This window comes from Echeneis naucrates, chromosome 19 (genome assembly GCF_900963305.1).
Source record: "Echeneis naucrates chromosome 19, fEcheNa1.1, whole genome shotgun sequence".
NCBI classification, from domain to species: domain Eukaryota; kingdom Metazoa; phylum Chordata; class Actinopteri; order Carangiformes; family Echeneidae; genus Echeneis; species Echeneis naucrates.
Genome location: NC_042529.1, coordinates 12,351,996 through 12,371,712, shown reverse-complemented (window position 1 = coordinate 12,371,712; position 19,717 = coordinate 12,351,996). Strand labels below are relative to the sequence as shown.

Here is a 19,717-nt window from a genome sequence, read left to right as displayed (position 1 = left end):
GATAAATTGGACCTTTCTCAGAAAAGGACAGGCCTCCCACCCCCCACTGAAAAAAGACAAGGCACCACTGCTCCCCCAGGACAGACTGTAGGCCAACGTCCAAGATCTAGAGGGGAGAAGTTTGGCTGAGGCAGGAGCAACTGGGAGCACAGTCTGGGTTCTCTGAAGGAAGCCAGCTGATGAAGCCAGGGGGAAAAGTAGGTTAGAGTCATCACAGACTCTGCTCCAGATTTAAGTCGGAATGACCCACTCATTTCAGGCAGAACAGCTCGTTCCAGATCATGGCTGAGACTATGTCTACTACTGTGGAAACTACACAGTAGGTTTTATATAGTTAATGTATGGGGACAGCATACCAGCGCTGTCTCCAGGAAGAATCCACAGTGATATTTAGCCCTTCACAATGTTTCAACAACACACCATAGCGAACCAGTGTGTGTTGTGTGGCAGGCACACAGGCAAGTTCAATTGCCGGTTCAGAGACTTCAGAGCCTGGCTGGACTAGACTAATTGGTTTGTTGTCATAATAAACAAACTCTGTTGGTTATTGGGACTGGGAAAAGTTATTGGTTTCTTAGAAAGTTAAGAGCAAGGTGCTGTTTGATTGGAGATGCCATGTGCCACTTTGACTTAAAATTATTAACAATAAATGAGGATTTTTAGACAGCAGTCAAGAAAAAGTTTCTGACTCAGACTAAAATCCCATCACTTAGGGTGTGGCTGGCGACATCGGCCAGACTTGTAAACAAAAACAGATAAATATCACATCCTTCTTGTCCTCACCCTTGCATAATAATAATAGCTTACAATGTGATGTCATATCATTAGGGCTGGCACCTGGTTGAGCCAGAAACGACAAAGCTTGCTTTCAGAAATTAAAAATGCTAATCTAGCCAATCCCTAACAGTCCGATTCATATGCCGCTGAGGGCAGTGATTTAAATACAATAGCTGCATATTAGCCTTGCCGAGGCTATGCTAGCCCAGCAGTGATTCAAGGAGGCTGATGGTACTGTTATGTAACAGAATTGGAAGCTGCCAACAGCAGAGTTCCTACAGCACTCAGTCTGGCTGAGAGTAGGAGGAGAAAGCAGAATGAAGAATGAGACAGAGTGATAGATGAAGAGATGGAAGAGGAATATGCTCAGAGTTAAGAGAAGAGAATGAAGAAACATCAAATGAGAGCAGAGAAAAGTAAAGAATTAAATAGGGCCACAAAAACTGTGTAGCAGTAGACATGTGAAGGGAAGGAAGGAAGGAGGGGTTATGTTTCGATCTTATCTAAACACACAGCTAAAGCAGACACAATCCAGCTGCATGTCTCCTCATCTCCCTGCTAGTGACTACGTCACAGCATTAGATAATCTCCATGTTCAAAGGAAGCTCAACGACTAAAATCTTCCTTCTAAAGAATTTGTCGCTGAGCAGTAAAATATGATTTGAGCACCAAAAGAAACAAAGCAAGAAGAAGATATATGAAATTATAAAATAGGTAAACTGGTTGTTGTTGCAAATCTGAGACCTTCCAGTAACAAAAATGGCTGAATCTAAACAACTGAAGACCAGATGTCATCGTTTTTAGTGAATGTAAACACCTTTCGATCTATTAGATATACAGGCAGAAATATATTTATGCAAGGGAGATAATTTTTCAAAAGGCTTCAATCTTAAATATGTCCAGTGCACCACGCACACACCCACAGACTATGCATGACTCACCAGGCCACAGATACATACACACAAAATATACACTTCGCAACTCATGTGACTGTCGGGGGCTGGGACATGCACTTACAGGCTTTGGTAGCTTTCCATTTTCACAGTGTGTCCTGACAGCACAGTATTTCAACAAGCTCTAACACACTCACATCTTGATTTGTGATCCAGTAAATTCCTTTTAGATAATGAAAAGTGTGAGAACCGAGCCAAAAAGCCTCTCTTAGATCTGTAGCCTGAAGCTACAGAAAAGAGCTTGATCAGCATCGTAGGTTGGCCCATGGCAACAGGACCCAGTGGTACAAGCCCACTCTCGTAGTTTAATGATCATTAAAGACATGCACGCACACACACACACTGAAGCTTATAACATGAACTTTAGAATTTCAGGCAGTCTTAAAAAAAACAAGATGGAGGAGATGGGAATCCTGTTCACTGTTACCTACCACTAGCAAACAAATTGCACTCACTAACGCTCAGCTGTCTATATCAATAGATAATACACTACATCCATTTTAAGGTTAAGCTTTGTTTGTATACGCGTCTGTTTTTATAGAAGCACTATTGGTATTTTGTGTAGTTTAGGACACAGCTGCAGCAAACCTTCATTTGTCCTCATTTATAATCAGTGTTGCTAAGTGTAGAAATGTAAATAAATGCAGCATCACGTGCAGCCAACATGCTGCAGTCAAAGTTTGTTTGGTGTTGTATTGTTAAAAATTACAGCAGGAATGTTCCACTGCATTATGGTAGCACATGACAAAGAGCTGCAGTCGGTTCTCTGGAAAAGTAAAGGAATAAGTGCTTTAGCCGTGGAAATCAGCTGTCAATTTCTACTATGCGTTCGAGGGCTTCAGTGACATACTCATGCACACACGCAGTCCCCCAGTGTTGCAGGTAAAATCACACTGCTCATCCAACACGCAGCCACAAAATTAGAAGACGTGTTTTTGGATGTGTTAGTTTATGTCTTGGGTGTTTGCTGTTATTCCCCTAATATGCCAATCCTAACTGAAGAACTGAAGAAAAAGCTCCTGCAAACGGTGTTGTGCACTTGTACACAGTAAAATAAAATAATTGAAATGGTTTTGGAGAAGGAGAACCTTCAAATCAGTCAATGCCTTTAGCACAAACAAAATTAAAACATTTTTTGTAACTGCTTTTCTTTCTATAAAATTTGGTTTGGTTTACATTTCGTTTAGTCTCATCTCAATGAAATACTCAGATATACCAGAAAATTCTGTCCCCATTAAAAGTCAGTGTCTAATAAAAACCTGTCATTTTGGTCACTGAAGCAAATTAAGAGCCAGGCTTTTATTAGAGGTTATATACAGTAACAGACAGAAGAGCAGAGGACGGAGGCAGGAAGGCAAGGATGAAGAGAGCAACATGAAAGAAAATGCCTCAGCATCAAATAGACTTTCTCATAGCCCTCCACACAAAATACTCCGTCCAACAGCGTCTTCCTCCCTATTTCTCTCCCACTCCTGCAGTCTTTCTTTGCTTCTAGTCTGTTCTTGGGCTGAAATGGAAACCACTTGTTAAGCAGAAAAGAAAGCTATGTTTCCTCTATAAGTAGGGCAGGAGGTCACAAGGTTCTTTACAATTAAAATGATTTTCAGATGTTCAAGTTATGTAACTGTGTTACAAAGTCGTCATCGCTGAGCAGGGAACACCCTCTGCAGTTCTGGTACTCTGGTTTTTTTGTTCTAAGGCTGTTATTCTATGAAAATCTTATTTGCTGAGCACAACCTCCCCTCCTCCTCTTCTCCCTCCACCTCCTCTTCCCATTCTGGTCCCTTCTTTTTTACAGTGAAGCTTCATGTTACTAGATGCTAACAGCTGCCAGCTGGCCTGTGGCTTTATTTTTCATTCAGCGCTTGTCCTCTTATAGATGCTTTGTCCCTCATCAGTGTACAAATAGACAAACAGGTGTGATGTGTGCTGCGTGCTGCTGATCCTTAATGTCAGTTGTTTCAGACAAATAAAGTGGTAAAACTTAAAACTTTTGATTTGTTAGTAACTAACACATCTGATTATCTGATCATGAGCTGAGTCTTTGTATCTCCGACTATACTTATTTTCTCTTGTTAGCTATAGCATAAACCCCCATAATATATTTTCCCACCAAATGTGACAATTCCTTCATGTGAGGACATTATAATCTTACATAATAATCTGTATATCACAATAACACAACACGCCCTTTTAAGTAATAACACTTTTTTTTTTTTTTGTGCATCTGTCAGCAAGGGATTATGAAGCTGACTTCCCAGAAGAAGTTATACAACTCTTTTAAGACATGAAGAGCTGGTGTACAAGCTTCTGGCAGCAGGTTTACATCTTCCCATACAAACAAAGTGTTTGGACTGGAAGAGTACAAACACAGTAAGTGATTAAGTGCAGGCTTACTATAGCAGCATTTACATTAAGCTGTCGTGCCAGATTCCTGTCTCTTTCCTTATGACTATACACATGGCTGCCATGCAGTTACCAGTCTCCTCAATGTGAGCAACTTGGTTCAGACATCATTAACACAATTCCTCAGGCTGTGTCTATTGACAGTTCAGAAATATCAGTGACACAACACTAAGAAATCCAGGGCCTGATGTCAGTGTTGACTCTCAGCCAAATGCAAACAGTGCTGGTAAATTCCATGACAAAACAGGCGGGGGAAAATCAGGAAGCAAAGGAAAAAACACCTTCTGTTTTCCCTGCTGGAATCTTAATGGTTGGTTACTATGGTCGACTGAAACTTTTCTCAGCAGGTCAGGTTTTATGTGATTTGTCTATTTTGTGTTCTTTAAACAGCCGCCTTGATATTAAACCTACTTGGGACAAATTGGTCACCAGTTCAAAACCTAGGTCATCCTAGTGGTCTCCCTGACTATGTAGTCCCTGACTAACAAGATGTTACTGTAGGGATTTCAGTCTTTTCTGCTGCTGCTCCAAGCTGCTCAATGCATAAGTGCAAAATACGGGAATTGGTCTACATATATACATAAACTATAATATAAACAATTCACTTGCATACTGTGCGAGATATGCTTGTTTCTCATTTTTGTATTCCTTTACTGACTCGGATTTTGACCACTACATACTAATTCATTGGCTGTATAATAATAGATAAAAACAGTTATTATACCAGCATAAACCAACTCAGACAGAACAATAAACCAAGCTGGCTTTTCAGTTTCCATAATCTAAAATATGGAGGAAGAACTAATATCATAAATGTGGTGAAGATAGTCAGGGTGTAGGGCTGATGTATGACTAATCAAAGTCATAAGATAACAGGCAGCAACCTCATTGCAAGTTTCAGATAATGTTCATCTTGTGTTTTCTAGTGTCAGTTAGGGACAGAAATTCTCAGTCAAACACTTTCATCTATAAGAATTTTCCTCACCAGTTCCCCATCTGTGGTTCACCTTGACCAGACTTGCCTGGTCTTGTTTGTTCATGATGATTAGGGAGGGTTGCGGAAGCTGCTAATTGTTGTGGAGAGGTTAGTGGAATGTAGTGTGGTATTTGTTTTTAGCAGGTTTGGTCTGAAGGACATGCACACTTTGCCAAGAGGTTCATAATGCTCCACGACCAGGTCAGAGAAACATTTTGACTTTATTGCCACAACTTGATCCATTGAGGATAACAAAGATCCTGTGGGAGGCCATGCTGTATTTTTGCAGCTGTTACACTGTTGAACCAGAAGCTGATGTTTGGAAAGCCACAGCAAGTAGTAGTAAATCAACAGGATAAGGTACTGAACTTGTTACTTCACTGACAGTGATGGTTACATTGTCAGATCTTCTGCTCTTAATTTCAAAGGTTGTTCTTTTTAGTTGACACCCTCTCCAATTCTTCAAATGAACTACATGTTTGATCAAGAAATACTTATTTATATTTTTTGCATGGAGGAGATGTATAGGAACAGAGACCTATGAATAGCCACTCTGTTGGCAGTGTGTTGAAAGGAAAAGATTGTGACTGTCTAAGATGACAACAGAGAGAGAGAGCATAGGTAAGGTGGTGTCTTCAGATAAGATAAAGGGCCCAAGAAAGCCCAGACACAGAGCATGAGTGAGGTCATTGGTAAATAATGGAGAGGCGGAGTCTGATAATGGTAACAGTCTTCTTCTCGCTTGAACTTGTGCTTGAAACTTTATTTGTTGAATGCAATGTTAGTGATCTGTATTTCAAAGTATGTGATTATGATAGATGCATTTTTGTAGCCCCCCATAACCCCAGTGATGACCAATAAGAAGTTTTGGGAGAGTTTCCCACTCATTTACACATCCACAGGAGGTCTGTGATTCAGCAAGACATCGGTACTGTAATTGTATCCTGCCTGCTTGGCTAGAAATAAGTTTTGTTTTTTGTTTTGTTTTTTTAATTCCCAGAACTGTATTGCTGGTAAGGATAAAGAAAGACACAGATAAGGATGTACAAGGCCAAATGGCTTCACTGGAATGTTCTCAAAGTCAAAGCCATGACAGCTAATTTCTCTTGCTAAAGGTTAAAATTGCCACCCAGTCCAGTGGTCGGGACTGTAATACTTGGATTAGTGTATAGTTCATTTGAAACAGTCATGTTACTCTCAGCATCAGTTGTAAATAGTAATCTGCCAACTTCTCACTCAAAGTCACTGTGACTTCCAAACCCAGCTGGTATTGTACCTTGTTTTATAATGAAATACCTGCAACATAAATGGCATTAACATCAACCACAGCGGTACAATGTGTTCATAGCAAATAAAAGTAAGCTAGCACACTATATTAAGATGGTGAACATGGTATGCATTATATATGCTATACATCACAAAAATTTGCATTATGTTCCCATGCTGGCATTTGCATATAGCTGAAACATCACTGGATGTTAAAGCAGTCACACTAGCAAAGCCCAAAACTCAAAGTTACAGAAAACTGCTCCAAAATACGCAGTCCTCTGGTTCCTAAGGTATCCTCTGGCTCATGGAAAACAATAACTGTATCTCACGTGCACTATGGCCTATGAGCACTAAACGCATAAAAGCTACTGTGAAACTGGCATATTTATTTCCTCAGTCAAAGTAACAATGGAAAATATCAAACAACACAGCATTTATACTTTACTGTTGAGCTGTAAATTGCCATCCTCACATTGGCTTTATATCACTGTAGGATTTAAGGTCCTCCGTGTGTGGGCCAGACCAAAATCCTGGACCCCAAAGTTTAAATGGCCGTTTGAAGTTGAAGACTTGCTTATAGTTAGGTGTTATGATAAGAGACAGGGTAATGTATGTTATTTTAGTCACGAGTCCCTGAGAAGATAGTAAAGCCAACAGTGTATATGAGTGTTACTGAGATCGGCTCAACCCACACAGCAACATCCTAATCCTAGTGTGTGTTGTCATCTCTGTGTTTCCTGCCCAGACTATGAATCATACCAGCAGGTGGACTTTAATCGCACACTTGTGACAGACAGTTATTGTAGACTCCAGTCACCGTTTGTTCAAGGTGTCGCCTGTGTTTTTAGGTGCACTGTTGTTCTGCATGTATGTCACCTGTACACACCTGACACAGGAGCACTGTTCTGGTCAGGCATGATGTCAGTGCCACTGTGCTGAGCTTTATATGTGATATTTATACTCAAGCTGCTGGTTTATTAATATGACTTCTCTCTGTCCTATATATGAAAGCCGAGTATCTCTTTCTGTCATGAGTCATAAAACATTGATTTTTTTTTTTTTTTTTTTTTTTGTTCAAGGAAATGGGGCTTAAAGTTTGTGTGTGTGTGCATGTTTGTGTGTGCCCGATGTGTGTGCCTTGAAGTAACCTTAGCCAGAAAGTGTACAGGTGATACCAAGCTGAATATAGCCCCCTTATGGCCAGCTGGCCCTGCTATTTAAAACAGTGAAGAGAGGGGGGATGGCATTTACCATCAGCATTCTGCAGGAGTCAGAGACAGTTTGATGGTGGTATTGGACCGCAAAAGAATCGTGTTTTTCAATAGAATTAGAGTACCTCTGCTTTGATTTATGGGTTGCCCCAAACTAATAATAGTATCAAGCCCGATCAAAACATTTTGAGTCCTTGTCAAAGGCAAGCTGTACCAGAGAACAGATAAGAGTTGCAGTGGCGATTGAATGTCAATCAATCACTTCAAAAGAGGTGTGATTCATCCCAGTATCAGATTTACAAGTATCTTAGACAAAGGTCGATTCAACTCAAATGAGATCATCCAAAAAATATTTTGTTTCCCCAAGCCCAATAAAAAGTTTATGGATTAACAGTCACCATTTATGAAGAATAAGTCTGTGTACTCGGAGGTAAGAGAACAAATGTGTCATCAATGGTGTTGTTTGTGTGTGGTGAGGAAGAGGTGGTTTGCTTGTGTCAGACCCCCTCAGCCTCTAACAGTGAATGAATGGCAACAGCTGGGCAGGAGAACTTTATCAGCAGCGCTTGGTGCTTGTGTGTGTGTGTGTGTGTGTGTGTGTGTGTGTGTGTGTGTCTGACCGCCAGGAGCAGCAGCAGCCAGAGCAGTCTCTGGGCACTCTCTGCTGAGCTCACTGCTGTCCTCTCTTCCTCCTCCACTGGCCTCTTTGCATTTTTCTCCCCTCTGCACCCTTTTTCTTTTCATCCACGACTCATCCTGTGGATGTGCCCCCCCCCCCACCCTCGCTTTCTCTTTGGGAAACCTTCGCAGAGGCAGTGTTGTCGTGACTCTCTGGCTCCCACTGCAAGAGAAGGAGAGAGCAGGAGGAAGAAGAGAAAGAGAGAGAAACTGAGATAGACCAATCGATTACTCTCATACGGGGGAAAGAAGCACTTGGAGAAGAGAGGCAGTAGCAGTGTTTTTCCCTCTTGATTTTGTTTTAAGGACGGTTTTCTTTGATTTGTATGGAAGTCTTCTGATTCGTGCCCTTCCCTTGGAAAGCTGGAACAGATAACTGAAGAGACAGCCGGTGCACTTTTGACGCTTTAAGGACTCTTCTGCCTTGGCCTCTCCAGCCTGGAGCAGGAACGCTTCTAACAGAGTGGGTTCAATGTTTGTCAAATATTGAGCTCCGTTCCAAATGATAATGCTGGACACCAACCATTGCCTGTCCTTCGAAACCTCCCCTCTGGGCTCTCCAGCAATGGGAGACGACATGGAGAAGGCAGGACTGATGATGGACCATGACAGACATGTCTATCACAGCTTAAAAGAAGGTGGGCAATCTGGAGGCACAGTCAGCACAGAAAACACAGTGTCTTTTGTTTTGTGTTGACTTGATGGCTTCGTCATATAAATAGTTAATCAGTTTGCAAAAGAAAAGAGATTTTTATCATTGTCCCGTATTAGGTGGAAGGAAGTTGATGTGGTTATGTGTTCTTCCTGATAAACCCTTCCAATAGACCTGGCTAGCCCTCTGTGTTAAATTAAGAAAGTGTTTACAAGAGGTGAAAGAGTTCATAGCAGCCTGTGTTGATGAAGTCTCATGGCATGTTGCTTCGAGATAAGAAATGCTTTTGGATAAAAAACGTGCCAAAATAAGTTAATATAATGTAAAATTCCATTATGTGTCACAAATGTGTTGATGGATTTTCTTCCACATAAAGCATTTGTAAAGTCATTTTATTAGGAAAAAAAATTAAATCAGCATGATTTACTGTCATGGTTACGTGTTGGTAGTTGTCTTCCTCCCTGGGTTCTGTTGGCACAAATATGTTGCATTCATAAGTTTCTGCCACCTGTGGATCTGTGAAACAGAGTGAAAGTACATCTGATTAATGTGATCAAAAGGACCCAAACAGCCATGGTGGTCAAACTGTTTTACTTAATCTCAGTCAGACTGGAAGTTGATGCTTCTCAAGAGTTTTGTCGCCATAGTATGATTTGGTTACAGTGTTGACTTTTGTTTAACGTGTGCATCATTAGGGATGTTGATGTTATGTTGGAATGACAAGAGTACAGCAGACTGAGACAACATAGACACACAACTGCAGAGGAGAACACATGCAGTTACGAAGCACAGACACACAGGTTGGAATATCAAAGAGCCAGTTATAAGTTGCTGTATTGACTGGAAAAATAGATTGGTCTTGTCTCATTCTGAGGTTGGTACTCCTGTCAGTGTCGGAGCGTCCTCTGCACTCAGTCTGCAGTCAGCCCTGAGTGCAGCATAGTCTGAGGAAGGCGTAGCCTGCTGGTGCACTCTGAAAGATGTCACGGCACAGCAAGGGGTGAAAATCAGCATGTTTACCCAGATGTCATGTTTACACCATTCCTGACTAGAGGTAGATCCAAGAAGTACTCGGGACCTGGGATGTTGACTTCCACCTTGGCTTTAGAAGCCAGATGTTAGCAAGGTTTTCTTTTGTCCAACCAACATAGTCCCAATGAATCACTACACACGGAGCAATACGATGTTGCAGTGATGAAGATGTTAAAAGGAAACTAATAAAATTGAAACTTGGACCAACATGATGCAGTGTCATTGTGCATACATGACTCTACAGATCTGCTTTGTGTTCGTAACCTTTGAGGGATCTATGATGTCTGCGGAAAGGATGAGTGCTGTGAAATGCATTAAACTGCGAAAGCATTGAGACTTTGGCTTGTCTTCCTTGAACATTAAAAATATCTAGTATTCAGAGCCTCTTGTAGACCCCTGCTTCACCAGAACAGAGCAACAGTCCAAAGGCAGGAGGAGTGAGTCCAAGATTTCAGCAGCCTTAACCTTGTATTGTTCCTGCCCTTCAGCCTCTGGCTATTCTCACCAAAATGTGAACCTGTTGCGTGACACATTGGCTGTGGTCAGGCACTGCATTCATCGCTCTGTTCAACAGATGCTATCAAACTACACTTCTGTGCAAATGGAGCACATGTTTGTGTGCTCTACTAGGCTTTCCAAAAAATTCATATTTCCACCAACGATGCCAAGTGCGACGTCCATTCTGTGAGACTTGTGACAGTATCATATGTTTTTCGTGTGCACACTTCCTCACTCAGTGTGACTTTGTTGCATTCTTGCTTCATGTGTGTTGCTATGGTGGGTGTGTGTGGGCTTACCCAGGCCTTGCCTAGAGGTCTTTGGGGGCAGTAACAAACACAGACATGTTTAATCAGATCTAATTACATGTGAGCATAGCAAGATTAGCCCAGTTGGCCACTAAGAACTTGGCTCAGTCATCTCCCGCCTCCTTTTCTTTCTTCCACTTAATCCTTAAATGTAATCTTTATTACATTACTGTATGTAAGGTTTCTTGTGGAGGTTGACAGTAATGCATGTGACCTCCATATGCATCGTTTGCACCAAAAGTCGCTGCACCATCATTGTGTCTCATTAAAAACTGCAGAAAAAGGGTTAGGGTTAAGGAATACATGCAAAATGTTATTATATAAAAAAAAACTGTAAAATGTCCACATTACTCATACAATTCAGTCAAAGATCTACGTCATTGGTTATTTGTTATTTGTAAAAGATAGAAATAACATTCGGTGAATTTTCTTTTATGGCTGAACAGAAAACTATTTCACTCAAAAGATATGATGGCATCTGATGATTTTAAAAATGTCTGATATATTGAACACCCCGATCCCTGAAGGAAAATGGGATGTGAATGCGGGATGTAATTTTTTTCGTTTTATGTAACTGTGACTCACTCTGGTAGCAGGTAGGCTCTGTGGTTTGAGATGCTGTCTTGTGAAGAGAAGTTCAAAGACGTGAATTAGGAGAAAAATTATTATTGCTCCTCTCCACTTTGTCTAAAAGCGATAAATGCAGTCACCTCTGCTGTCTCGACTGCTTCTCTCCCTCTGTGTTCCTTCACCACGGAGGCCACTTTTGGCTGTGGCCTAGTATCCTAATAAAACTGCCCTGCCTTTTCATCCTTTTCTTAAATTAAACAAAATGGCCTTCAAACCTGATTTAAACTCCACAGTGTGTCCTGGTCTCCTCAAAGACAAAGACAATGTCATGTTTAAGTTTTTCAATCACCTTTTTACTGAAGTAATTTACGCACACATGCGGGATCCGGTTACTGTCATTGACGTTAAGGCAGATAAAATACTGTAGTTATCACTTTTCTCCCAAATGCATTACCCTATCTGACTTCATGGTTATGATTACAATACCAACTATGCATCCATATTTATTAGCTACCTCCTTCTGACTCCCATACTTTTACGTATTTTACTAGCATTTTATTTATGGCTACTATAAGATTTGGTTTACCCACATAGTTTTATTACACGCAACTGCGACTACTGGACTAAACAGCCAATGTTTGGGTTTCCAATTCACTTAACTGCCTGAGATGAAAATTGGTGAGGGGAATGAGAGAGTGGTGCAGGAAAGATTGTTACATTAACTTGGTGTGGAAGGATGGAGCACTGAGATGCGAGGCAGGGATAGAGTGAAAGTGTAAGATTCTCTTTCCCAGAATAAACCTTGGCATCTTATACTGCTGTGTGCCACACCACGGTCAGCATGTCTATGCGTGTGTGTTTGTGTTTGTGTGCTTGGGTCCAGGACACACGTGAGTCTCCTGAGTATTTGCTTGTGTGCTTGGCACAGAGGGAAAATCAGTCTCTTAGCTGCTGCATGGACGCAACATATACATGATCTCATCCAGCTCTGTTTAGGTCTCTGTGTTTACACCGCTGACTGTTAACTGACATGTTATTGCTTTCAAATGGGAGTCTCTAGTGCTACTCTGATCCCTTAAGATTTAGAGCATGCACACTTGTAAATATAACAGAGGGGAACTGGGATTGTCGGCAACGACTTAGAGCTAAAGAATGACATTTACTTGCATTGGTCTGACATTAAGTCTCGGGAGTCATAGTACTGCTATCCAGGTTTGGATTGTTTGTCATAACAAAGGGCTAAGGCAGCGGCAGCTACACAGTATGGCTAACCATTTAGTTATCCTGCAAAGCACCAGTGATGTCACTTTGTCACTGGGAAGGAACAGGTGCTGCTTGTCCTCAAAGTAGCAGACACAACCCTGGCCAGAAATGCTTGGGAAGCCTCAGTGGTGTGTTCCACTTCACATATGCGTGCACACACGCACACACAGCTTCAGCAGAGACAGCTGGTACGCATAAAACAAGAGTCACAGCTGAGTGAAGCAGAGCTGAAGGTCTGTGTCAGTAAAAATAGTATTTGGTGTAAAAGCATACCCGGCCCTTCCTCTGATTTTTATAAAACTGTATGATCGCGGTTTCAAAATGACAACCGGCTCTTACCAAGAAGACCAGCGTAGTTCAGTGTGATCAGTCACAATGGACAACACCATACCACAGTCAGTTGTTCTATATGTTGGTTTTTGTCATTTGTCTGCATGCTTGACCAAAACGTTCACCTCACTTACCTTAGTTGCCAATGTGTTGCAAGAAACAGATACTGCAGCAAATGAAGAAAAACAATGCACTTGTTTGATCCCGCAGCCATAGAAATTTGAATAATTCTCCTATAACATTCTTCCTTTTGCATGGGTCTTACTGCCATTTTCAGGTTAGCATTAATTTATGTTTATGAGGCTGTATTGAAAAATAACAAGCTTTGGACTCTGGAGAATTTCAAAGGTATGTAATTTTGAGAATGAGTGTGATATACATCGCACAAGAGCTGACATTTTGCATTTGTCAAAAGTTCAAACATGGTCCATTTCTTGTTCTGTGTTCCTTAAAACTCTCCCTCTCCCAACCTCTGTGTTATGTAAAAAGCACTTCCTGTTTTCTAAATGACGCTGCAATCAGCCCATATATTCTACGCTTTCTTTAAATCTCAGATATAGGCGGCTTGTGGTTCAGTTTAAATTGTCACTCCTGTTTTTGCATCCTTTGCGGGTTTCTTGTATATTATTTTGCTCTCTGTTTCACAATCATTCTTCTATGAATTGTCACTTTTTCTTTCACACACATCGCTGCACAGAAAAAAAAAAGTCCAGAAACAGGAAGTGTGTAGTACTCTGCTCACGCCCTCCTTGCACCCGCCTCACCGTAGCTTCAGAGAAAAAAAAAAAAGTTCAGAAGAAGGGGGAAATGGGAAGATGATTTGGGTGCCAGTGAGTCCAGGTCCTCTTCATGTCAGGCCAAATGCATCTGGGTTCCCCTGCAGGGTTTTCCATCAGAATTTGGCAGATGGACTTCTGATTAGTGAACAATAAGGAAGCTTTAAGAGCACAGAGCTCCCTTGCTGCTGTTTCTTACACTCACCGAGCTGATACTGACTCTCTCTTCTCATCTCTCTTCACCTCCTCTGTCTTCATGCAGTCCTCCAGCTCAAACTCCAGCAGAGACGAACACGAGAGGAACTGGTCAGCCAAGGGATCATGCCACGTAAGTCTCTGTTTAAAGTCTCTGTGATGCTCAGGGTTTTTGTCATTGAATCAGACGACACTGTGTTGTGCAACTTCCACGATCCATTGTTGTTTGGTTAGTTCCACTTTATACTATAGCTGTACCAATGATACACACACTTTGTGTGTAATGCAGAAAACAGTCAAACTCACGCAGTCTCACCTGTAGATTTTTATGTAGCGTGTTTTAGATCTTAGCATTGTGAAGCTTTATAGAAACTCATGCGGACAAAATAGGAAGTGTCTGTGCCTTTGAGTTGAGGTCAAAGCGTTCAATCTTTCCTGCTCCAGCATCAGACTTTACGTCAGAGCCTGTCAAAGTTGGGCTGAATTGTTACAAGAAGCCAACACTTAGCTCTGTGTATGAGCCATCGATTCACAAAGTAACGTCTAATTGTCCTTGTAATGGTAAACTGTGAGCGTGTGTTTGAGCTGAAGGAAATCCAATATTATAAAGCTTGGATCTGTTACATATTTAATTTTTTAGCAAAATGACAGCTGTTTAAGTTGTGTGATATCAATATGACTGTCATACTTCTTGTTGTCTTTGCACCACATTGTGTTATCAAACAGGGCAGCTTCCTCTTCTTCTGTATCCACTTCCTGTTTCGCAGATCCACGCAACATATGAGACGGGGACCTATTTTCAACTTGTCTCTTTTAACAGGCTTTAAAACACACACACAAGAAAACCAAAATGCATTCTCATACAGTTAATATGGCAGTGCTGTGACCTACTGATGGGGAAGCAGAAAAAGCACTCATATGGAGGGAGAATGCCTTACAGGGTTGCTATTTTTGCATTTAGAGAATCTAAAGATGCTCACCACCAAGTTTCAACAGGTCAGAGTAAAAAAAAAAAAGAAAAAAAAAAAGGCTCACTTGTCATTCACAGGGAATCGCAAAATTTTTCTTGTCAAGTTTGGTCTATTTTAAGCTGTCCTTCATGTCACATTGTATTGTTCTATCACCAGTGATAATCCAACCCTGAATTAACAGTGTCCACTTAAAACGATGGATAGCCCATAAGTGCACTGACAGTAAATATCCAGGATCCATTTGTATAAAAAGTGAAGTGAAGGAGTGGACAGTCAGACCACTGAAGGTTTGTTTTAGTGGGCAGCAGCATGGAGTTTCAAATTTGAATATTTAGTTGTTACAGTAAATGTGTCCTCCTTATGCAACAGACATCTAGCTTTACTGGGATCTGAATGTCAGTATTTTGTTGTCTACATTCTGTTCTGGACCTGCAGAGACTAAAAAGAAAGAGAAGGCTTGGGTTTATAAGAGAGTTATCAATGACAGCAGAAAGTATTTGTTTTGACTCTTGCCTTGAGACTAAGTAAGATGGAGCAAAGGCCATTTAGCTGTCAGGGGCCCTGTTGAGTTATAGGAGCACCAAGATCATATGTACAGCTGACAAGCAAGTAGGGGCATCAATGACCCACAGTTGAATTGTATCATGATATGAACATAAATACATTGTTATATGGGGCCTAGGTTCTGGGAAGTGATGATGGTATCAAATCCTCATATTGGATTTGCATCAGTAGCCAATGTGCATGGGCAACTCCTCACCCTTCTCACTTATTCTCTCTGGTCTAAGTATTTTGGGGCATTGGGGCCCAAGTCTCTGCTGTTGTGCTGTGTCGATATCTGGTGTCCAAACATGAAGCATGATGATTCGAGATAAGAGTGCACAAAAGAGAATAATAACAGTGAATTAGTAAAGGTCAAATACGCAGATATGTGGCTGAACAATCATTAACAGAGCCTCCGTGTCTTTAGGTTAATCATGTGATGCATCTGTGGCATAATAGATGGAAAGGTCAGTGTCAAGGCAGTGGTGTACGGGCAAAGGTTAAATGTCTGGGTAGTATCAGGTCATGGTCCCATGGTCCCACAGATTTGAATACATGGTATACAAAAGGTTTGAGATTTCCTTTTCTGCATTTTCACAATTTTTTTTTTTTTTTCAAGTTTGTTTGATATTGTCATGTGTACATTAAAAGCACAGAGTTGAATCAATAGTTCGTAACAATAAGAAACATAGCCACTAAATTTTGTTTTTATCATCTCTGTGTGATTGCATCTTTTCTATTTAACTATAGTTTACAATACTATAATATATACTATAATATATATATATATATAGGTCTTGTTGTTCGTGTTAATTGCAAGTATAGCACAGATATTGAAGTCTCAAGAATTCTGTTACATCACTTTTATACAGTAAATAAATATTTATGCCAATTATTGCTGTTGTATGAACATAAAAACAGTGAAACGAGAAACTCTAGCGTCCCTCACAAAACAAGCACAGATAGAATGAATGAATCATAAAAAATGCTTTGATTAATCTGATGTGGCAAACTCACTCACTTAATCACTTAATCACTTAAACCTACACGCCGTGAAACTTGTTTTTTTGCACTTTGGTTGTGATCTTGAGCCTCCGGTTATATCACGACTGGTATGTAGGTTTTTGTTTTTTTTTTCTTTCGACATCAGGGGGTTTGCATGACACATGAATGCCTCCCACCCCCACGCAGTCATCTGTGGCACACACACAGTGGATGCCTCACTGTAGCCAGAAAGTCCACACTGACACACACCCTTGGCAGGGATTTCACCACCTCTTGACCAATCAGACCAATGTTATGTTACATCATTGTAACCGCCACTGTCCTCTGAATATCCTTCCCCAAATAGAATGAACCTCTTTGTTTCAGTGCGTTAAGCTTTGCCTTTATATTTGAAAAAAGTTTCTGTGACTGTAAGAGATTTCAAGTTCTTGGTGTACAAATGTAATTAAAAGGTGTTTCTCACATTGAACAGTTGTACACAGGCTTTTACAATTGAGTTCAATTGAGTGATGTTTTTTGTTGTTTTGAGATGAGCCAAAAAGAGGCCATAACTGGCTTGCTGTTCTTACTCACGCACACAAATACACACACTCACATACACTACAAAAACATTACCACTCCCACCCACATACTACGTACATTACAGACACTCACAGCTGAGTGCACTGATGAATGTAGATCTTTGTGTGCAGCAGTCTATCCATCAGTCCACTCGCTCCTCAGTCTTTGTGCTCCTTTTTAAAGATCAACTCTGGGCATCAAGAATTGATGTTGCCCAGACTCCCATCGATCAGACTTAGCACAGACTGAAATAATCATGTTCTTTCGTATCTGCAAACATTTATTTCATATTCCAATCGTCTTATTCATATTCCAATTTTTTTTTATTTGAAAAGATGCTACATTGACTCAGTCATGTGTGTTGCAATTAGCTCTCAGAGGGGAGTTCAGTTACATTTAGGCTAATCAAACTGCTGAGTTTGGCTAAGGAGAAGCTCATGGTTCTGATCAGGTGGTTCTATGACGTATTAGTCCCATGACACCTAATGTACCTGAGCAAAGCCCACGGTACGGACTGCAGCTGCATCGGTGTCAAAGCCAGAAGGGTTCCAACAGCTTAAAATGAAACCGGTGAAAGCCACTGCCGTTTCAGTTATTGTGAGTGATAACAGAATTGGCATTTAATGTGGAAAACTGTTCCTGCTCCTGGACAAGCAGCAAATGCATTTATGTCTCCAGCCTCTTATTCTTTGAACCTGTCTACCTCAATAGCCGAATCCGTTCACTCACCATCAGTTGCTGTCAGGACCATTACGACATAAGTTTATGCCAACCCCCTCTTTTTTCCCCTGTCTCTCTCTCCTTGCAGCATTGAAAAGCCCAGCAGCTTTTCACGAACAGCGGAGGAGTCTAGAGCGAGCCAGGGTGAGTGTGTGAAGCTCAGTGAGTGATGGAGTAAAGAGAAGATGAAACATATGTACTGAATAGACATCCAAACACAAAGCAGTAACTGAGTTCTACTGTTAATATAAGACACCTACTTGGAGGAAGTAAATCACAAAGATGGGGCGGGGGGCACTGCAAAAATTCTACTAGAGCAGTACAGGGAACTACTATACTACTCATGGAAGCCTCTATCTTCCATTACCTAGCCCACCTAATGTGAATGTCTTATGTTTCCCCCAGACCGAGGACTATCTGAAGAGGAAGATCCGGAGTCGTCCCGAGCGCTCTGAGCTTGTCAGGATGCACATTCTGGAGGGTGAGTTTTCTGCAAGTGCCTAACCCTAACCCTTTCAGATTCAGAGGAATTCTCAGGGCGAGAATAAACGTAAGAATTGAAATATATGAACCTTTATGTAAAGAAGACAAAGTAAGAAAAACTGAACTGAACTGAGCTGAGCAGTAAGCAGTATCAGGTATGTTCTCTCGATGAGTATGGTCTATTTCCTTTCCCATCTCCCCGGGTTGTTAATGTTTTAAGGAAGAACTGAACATTGTTCCTGTTGTAAGTTTCCATGAGACTTACAGTAGGTTTTGTGACTGCAGTTCTCATTAGCACCCTGTTCTCTACCCAGGTAGCACACACTTATCTTCAGGGAGCCATCTTCCTGTCTCTGTGGATTTGCTCAAAATACTTTCATGGACTAAAATATATATTGATTCTTATCCACTTTAAGCACTTACCTGGTGCCATGTTGTTAATGTTATTACAGTATGTCTTTATTTATGCCTTGAAATCATTCAGTGAAATTTACAATTATTATTATTTACAATGTTGTTGAGTAGAACAAAATACCAAGAAAAGAACATTTAACAGTTAACAGGCAGGACGGGAAATGTAAACCAGTCATCAGTCCTGGTGTAAAGTGGACCGAAGTAACATATAAGGAAGTTATGAGGACGGTTTTCCAATAAGGGCTTTATAATTAAAGAAAGGCATGTGCAGATTATTTCTGCTATCCAACCTTCTTATACATTATGCAGTTAAAGCCCAAGCTTCCCTTCAGAAGATGTCACCATAATCTGAAACCAACAAAGAAGTTAGCTCAATTTGCTCACCAGCATTGATCTGTCATTCTGTCAAGTATAACTAGTCATCAAACCAAATGCTAAAATATTTGCACATTTGTGTCCATGGCATCTGATTCAAACGGAATGACTTGAAATGAAAATATTTGTTTTCTCCACAGAAACGTCAGCAGAGCCATCCCTTCAGGCCAAGCAACTGCAGCTGAAGCGAGCACGATTGGCTGACGACCTCAATGACAAGATCTCCCACAGACCAGGTCCAATCGAACTGGTTCACAAGAACATCCTGTCTGTCAGCTGCCCTCTGCAGCACTCACTGCTGGGTAAGTGCACAAACCTGACAACACACATTCTCAGTACATGGACCGTCTCATTCAATCAAATCAAAATGTAATTACATTTTTTTATGTAGCACCAAATAATAACACAGTTACATAACCGAATGTTACATGTAGAGCAGGTGCAGACCAAACTCTTTTTGGAGATTTTAAAGAGACCCAACATAAAGGGTGTAGTGGTCGAAATGTCTGTGAAACGTACACATTCAGTAAGAACACTACCGAGTTGCTGCAACGACAGTCCCATTTGAAGTCATGATCACACATTATGAGCACATATGCAATCACAGGAATGAGCGAGAGCAATTAAAAAGCCCAACAAGCATAAATGGTTGTGCACACCAAATTGAACAATTCAGTCTGGATAAATAATGCCTTTCAAAGAGAGAAACACTGAATAGTAGTGAGTACAGGTGCAGCAGGATCGATACATT

The 19,717-nt window shown here is 40.9% G+C and overlaps 1 protein-coding gene across 9 annotated transcripts in view; it reads left to right on the top strand.

Moving 5' to 3' along the window:
* The window catches only part of mrtfab (myocardin related transcription factor Ab), a 36,408-nt gene that overhangs the window by 8,693 nt on the left and 7,998 nt on the right, over nucleotides 1-19,717 (top strand). For 5 of the 9 annotated variants that reach the window (XM_029527747.1, XM_029527754.1, XM_029527752.1 and 2 more), the window contains 4 exons: nucleotides 13,962-14,027; nucleotides 17,783-17,838; nucleotides 18,100-18,175; nucleotides 19,107-19,268. In XM_029527747.1, the coding sequence (XP_029383607.1) occupies nucleotides 13,962-14,027; nucleotides 17,783-17,838; nucleotides 18,100-18,175; nucleotides 19,107-19,268 (360 nt within the window). Of the gene's footprint in view, nucleotides 1-4,081; nucleotides 4,104-8,757; nucleotides 8,909-13,961; nucleotides 14,028-17,782; nucleotides 17,839-18,099; nucleotides 18,176-19,106; nucleotides 19,269-19,717 lie in introns of those variants that run through there. The other 4 variants (XM_029527746.1, XM_029527748.1, XM_029527753.1 and 1 more) reach the window with 3 other exon arrangements.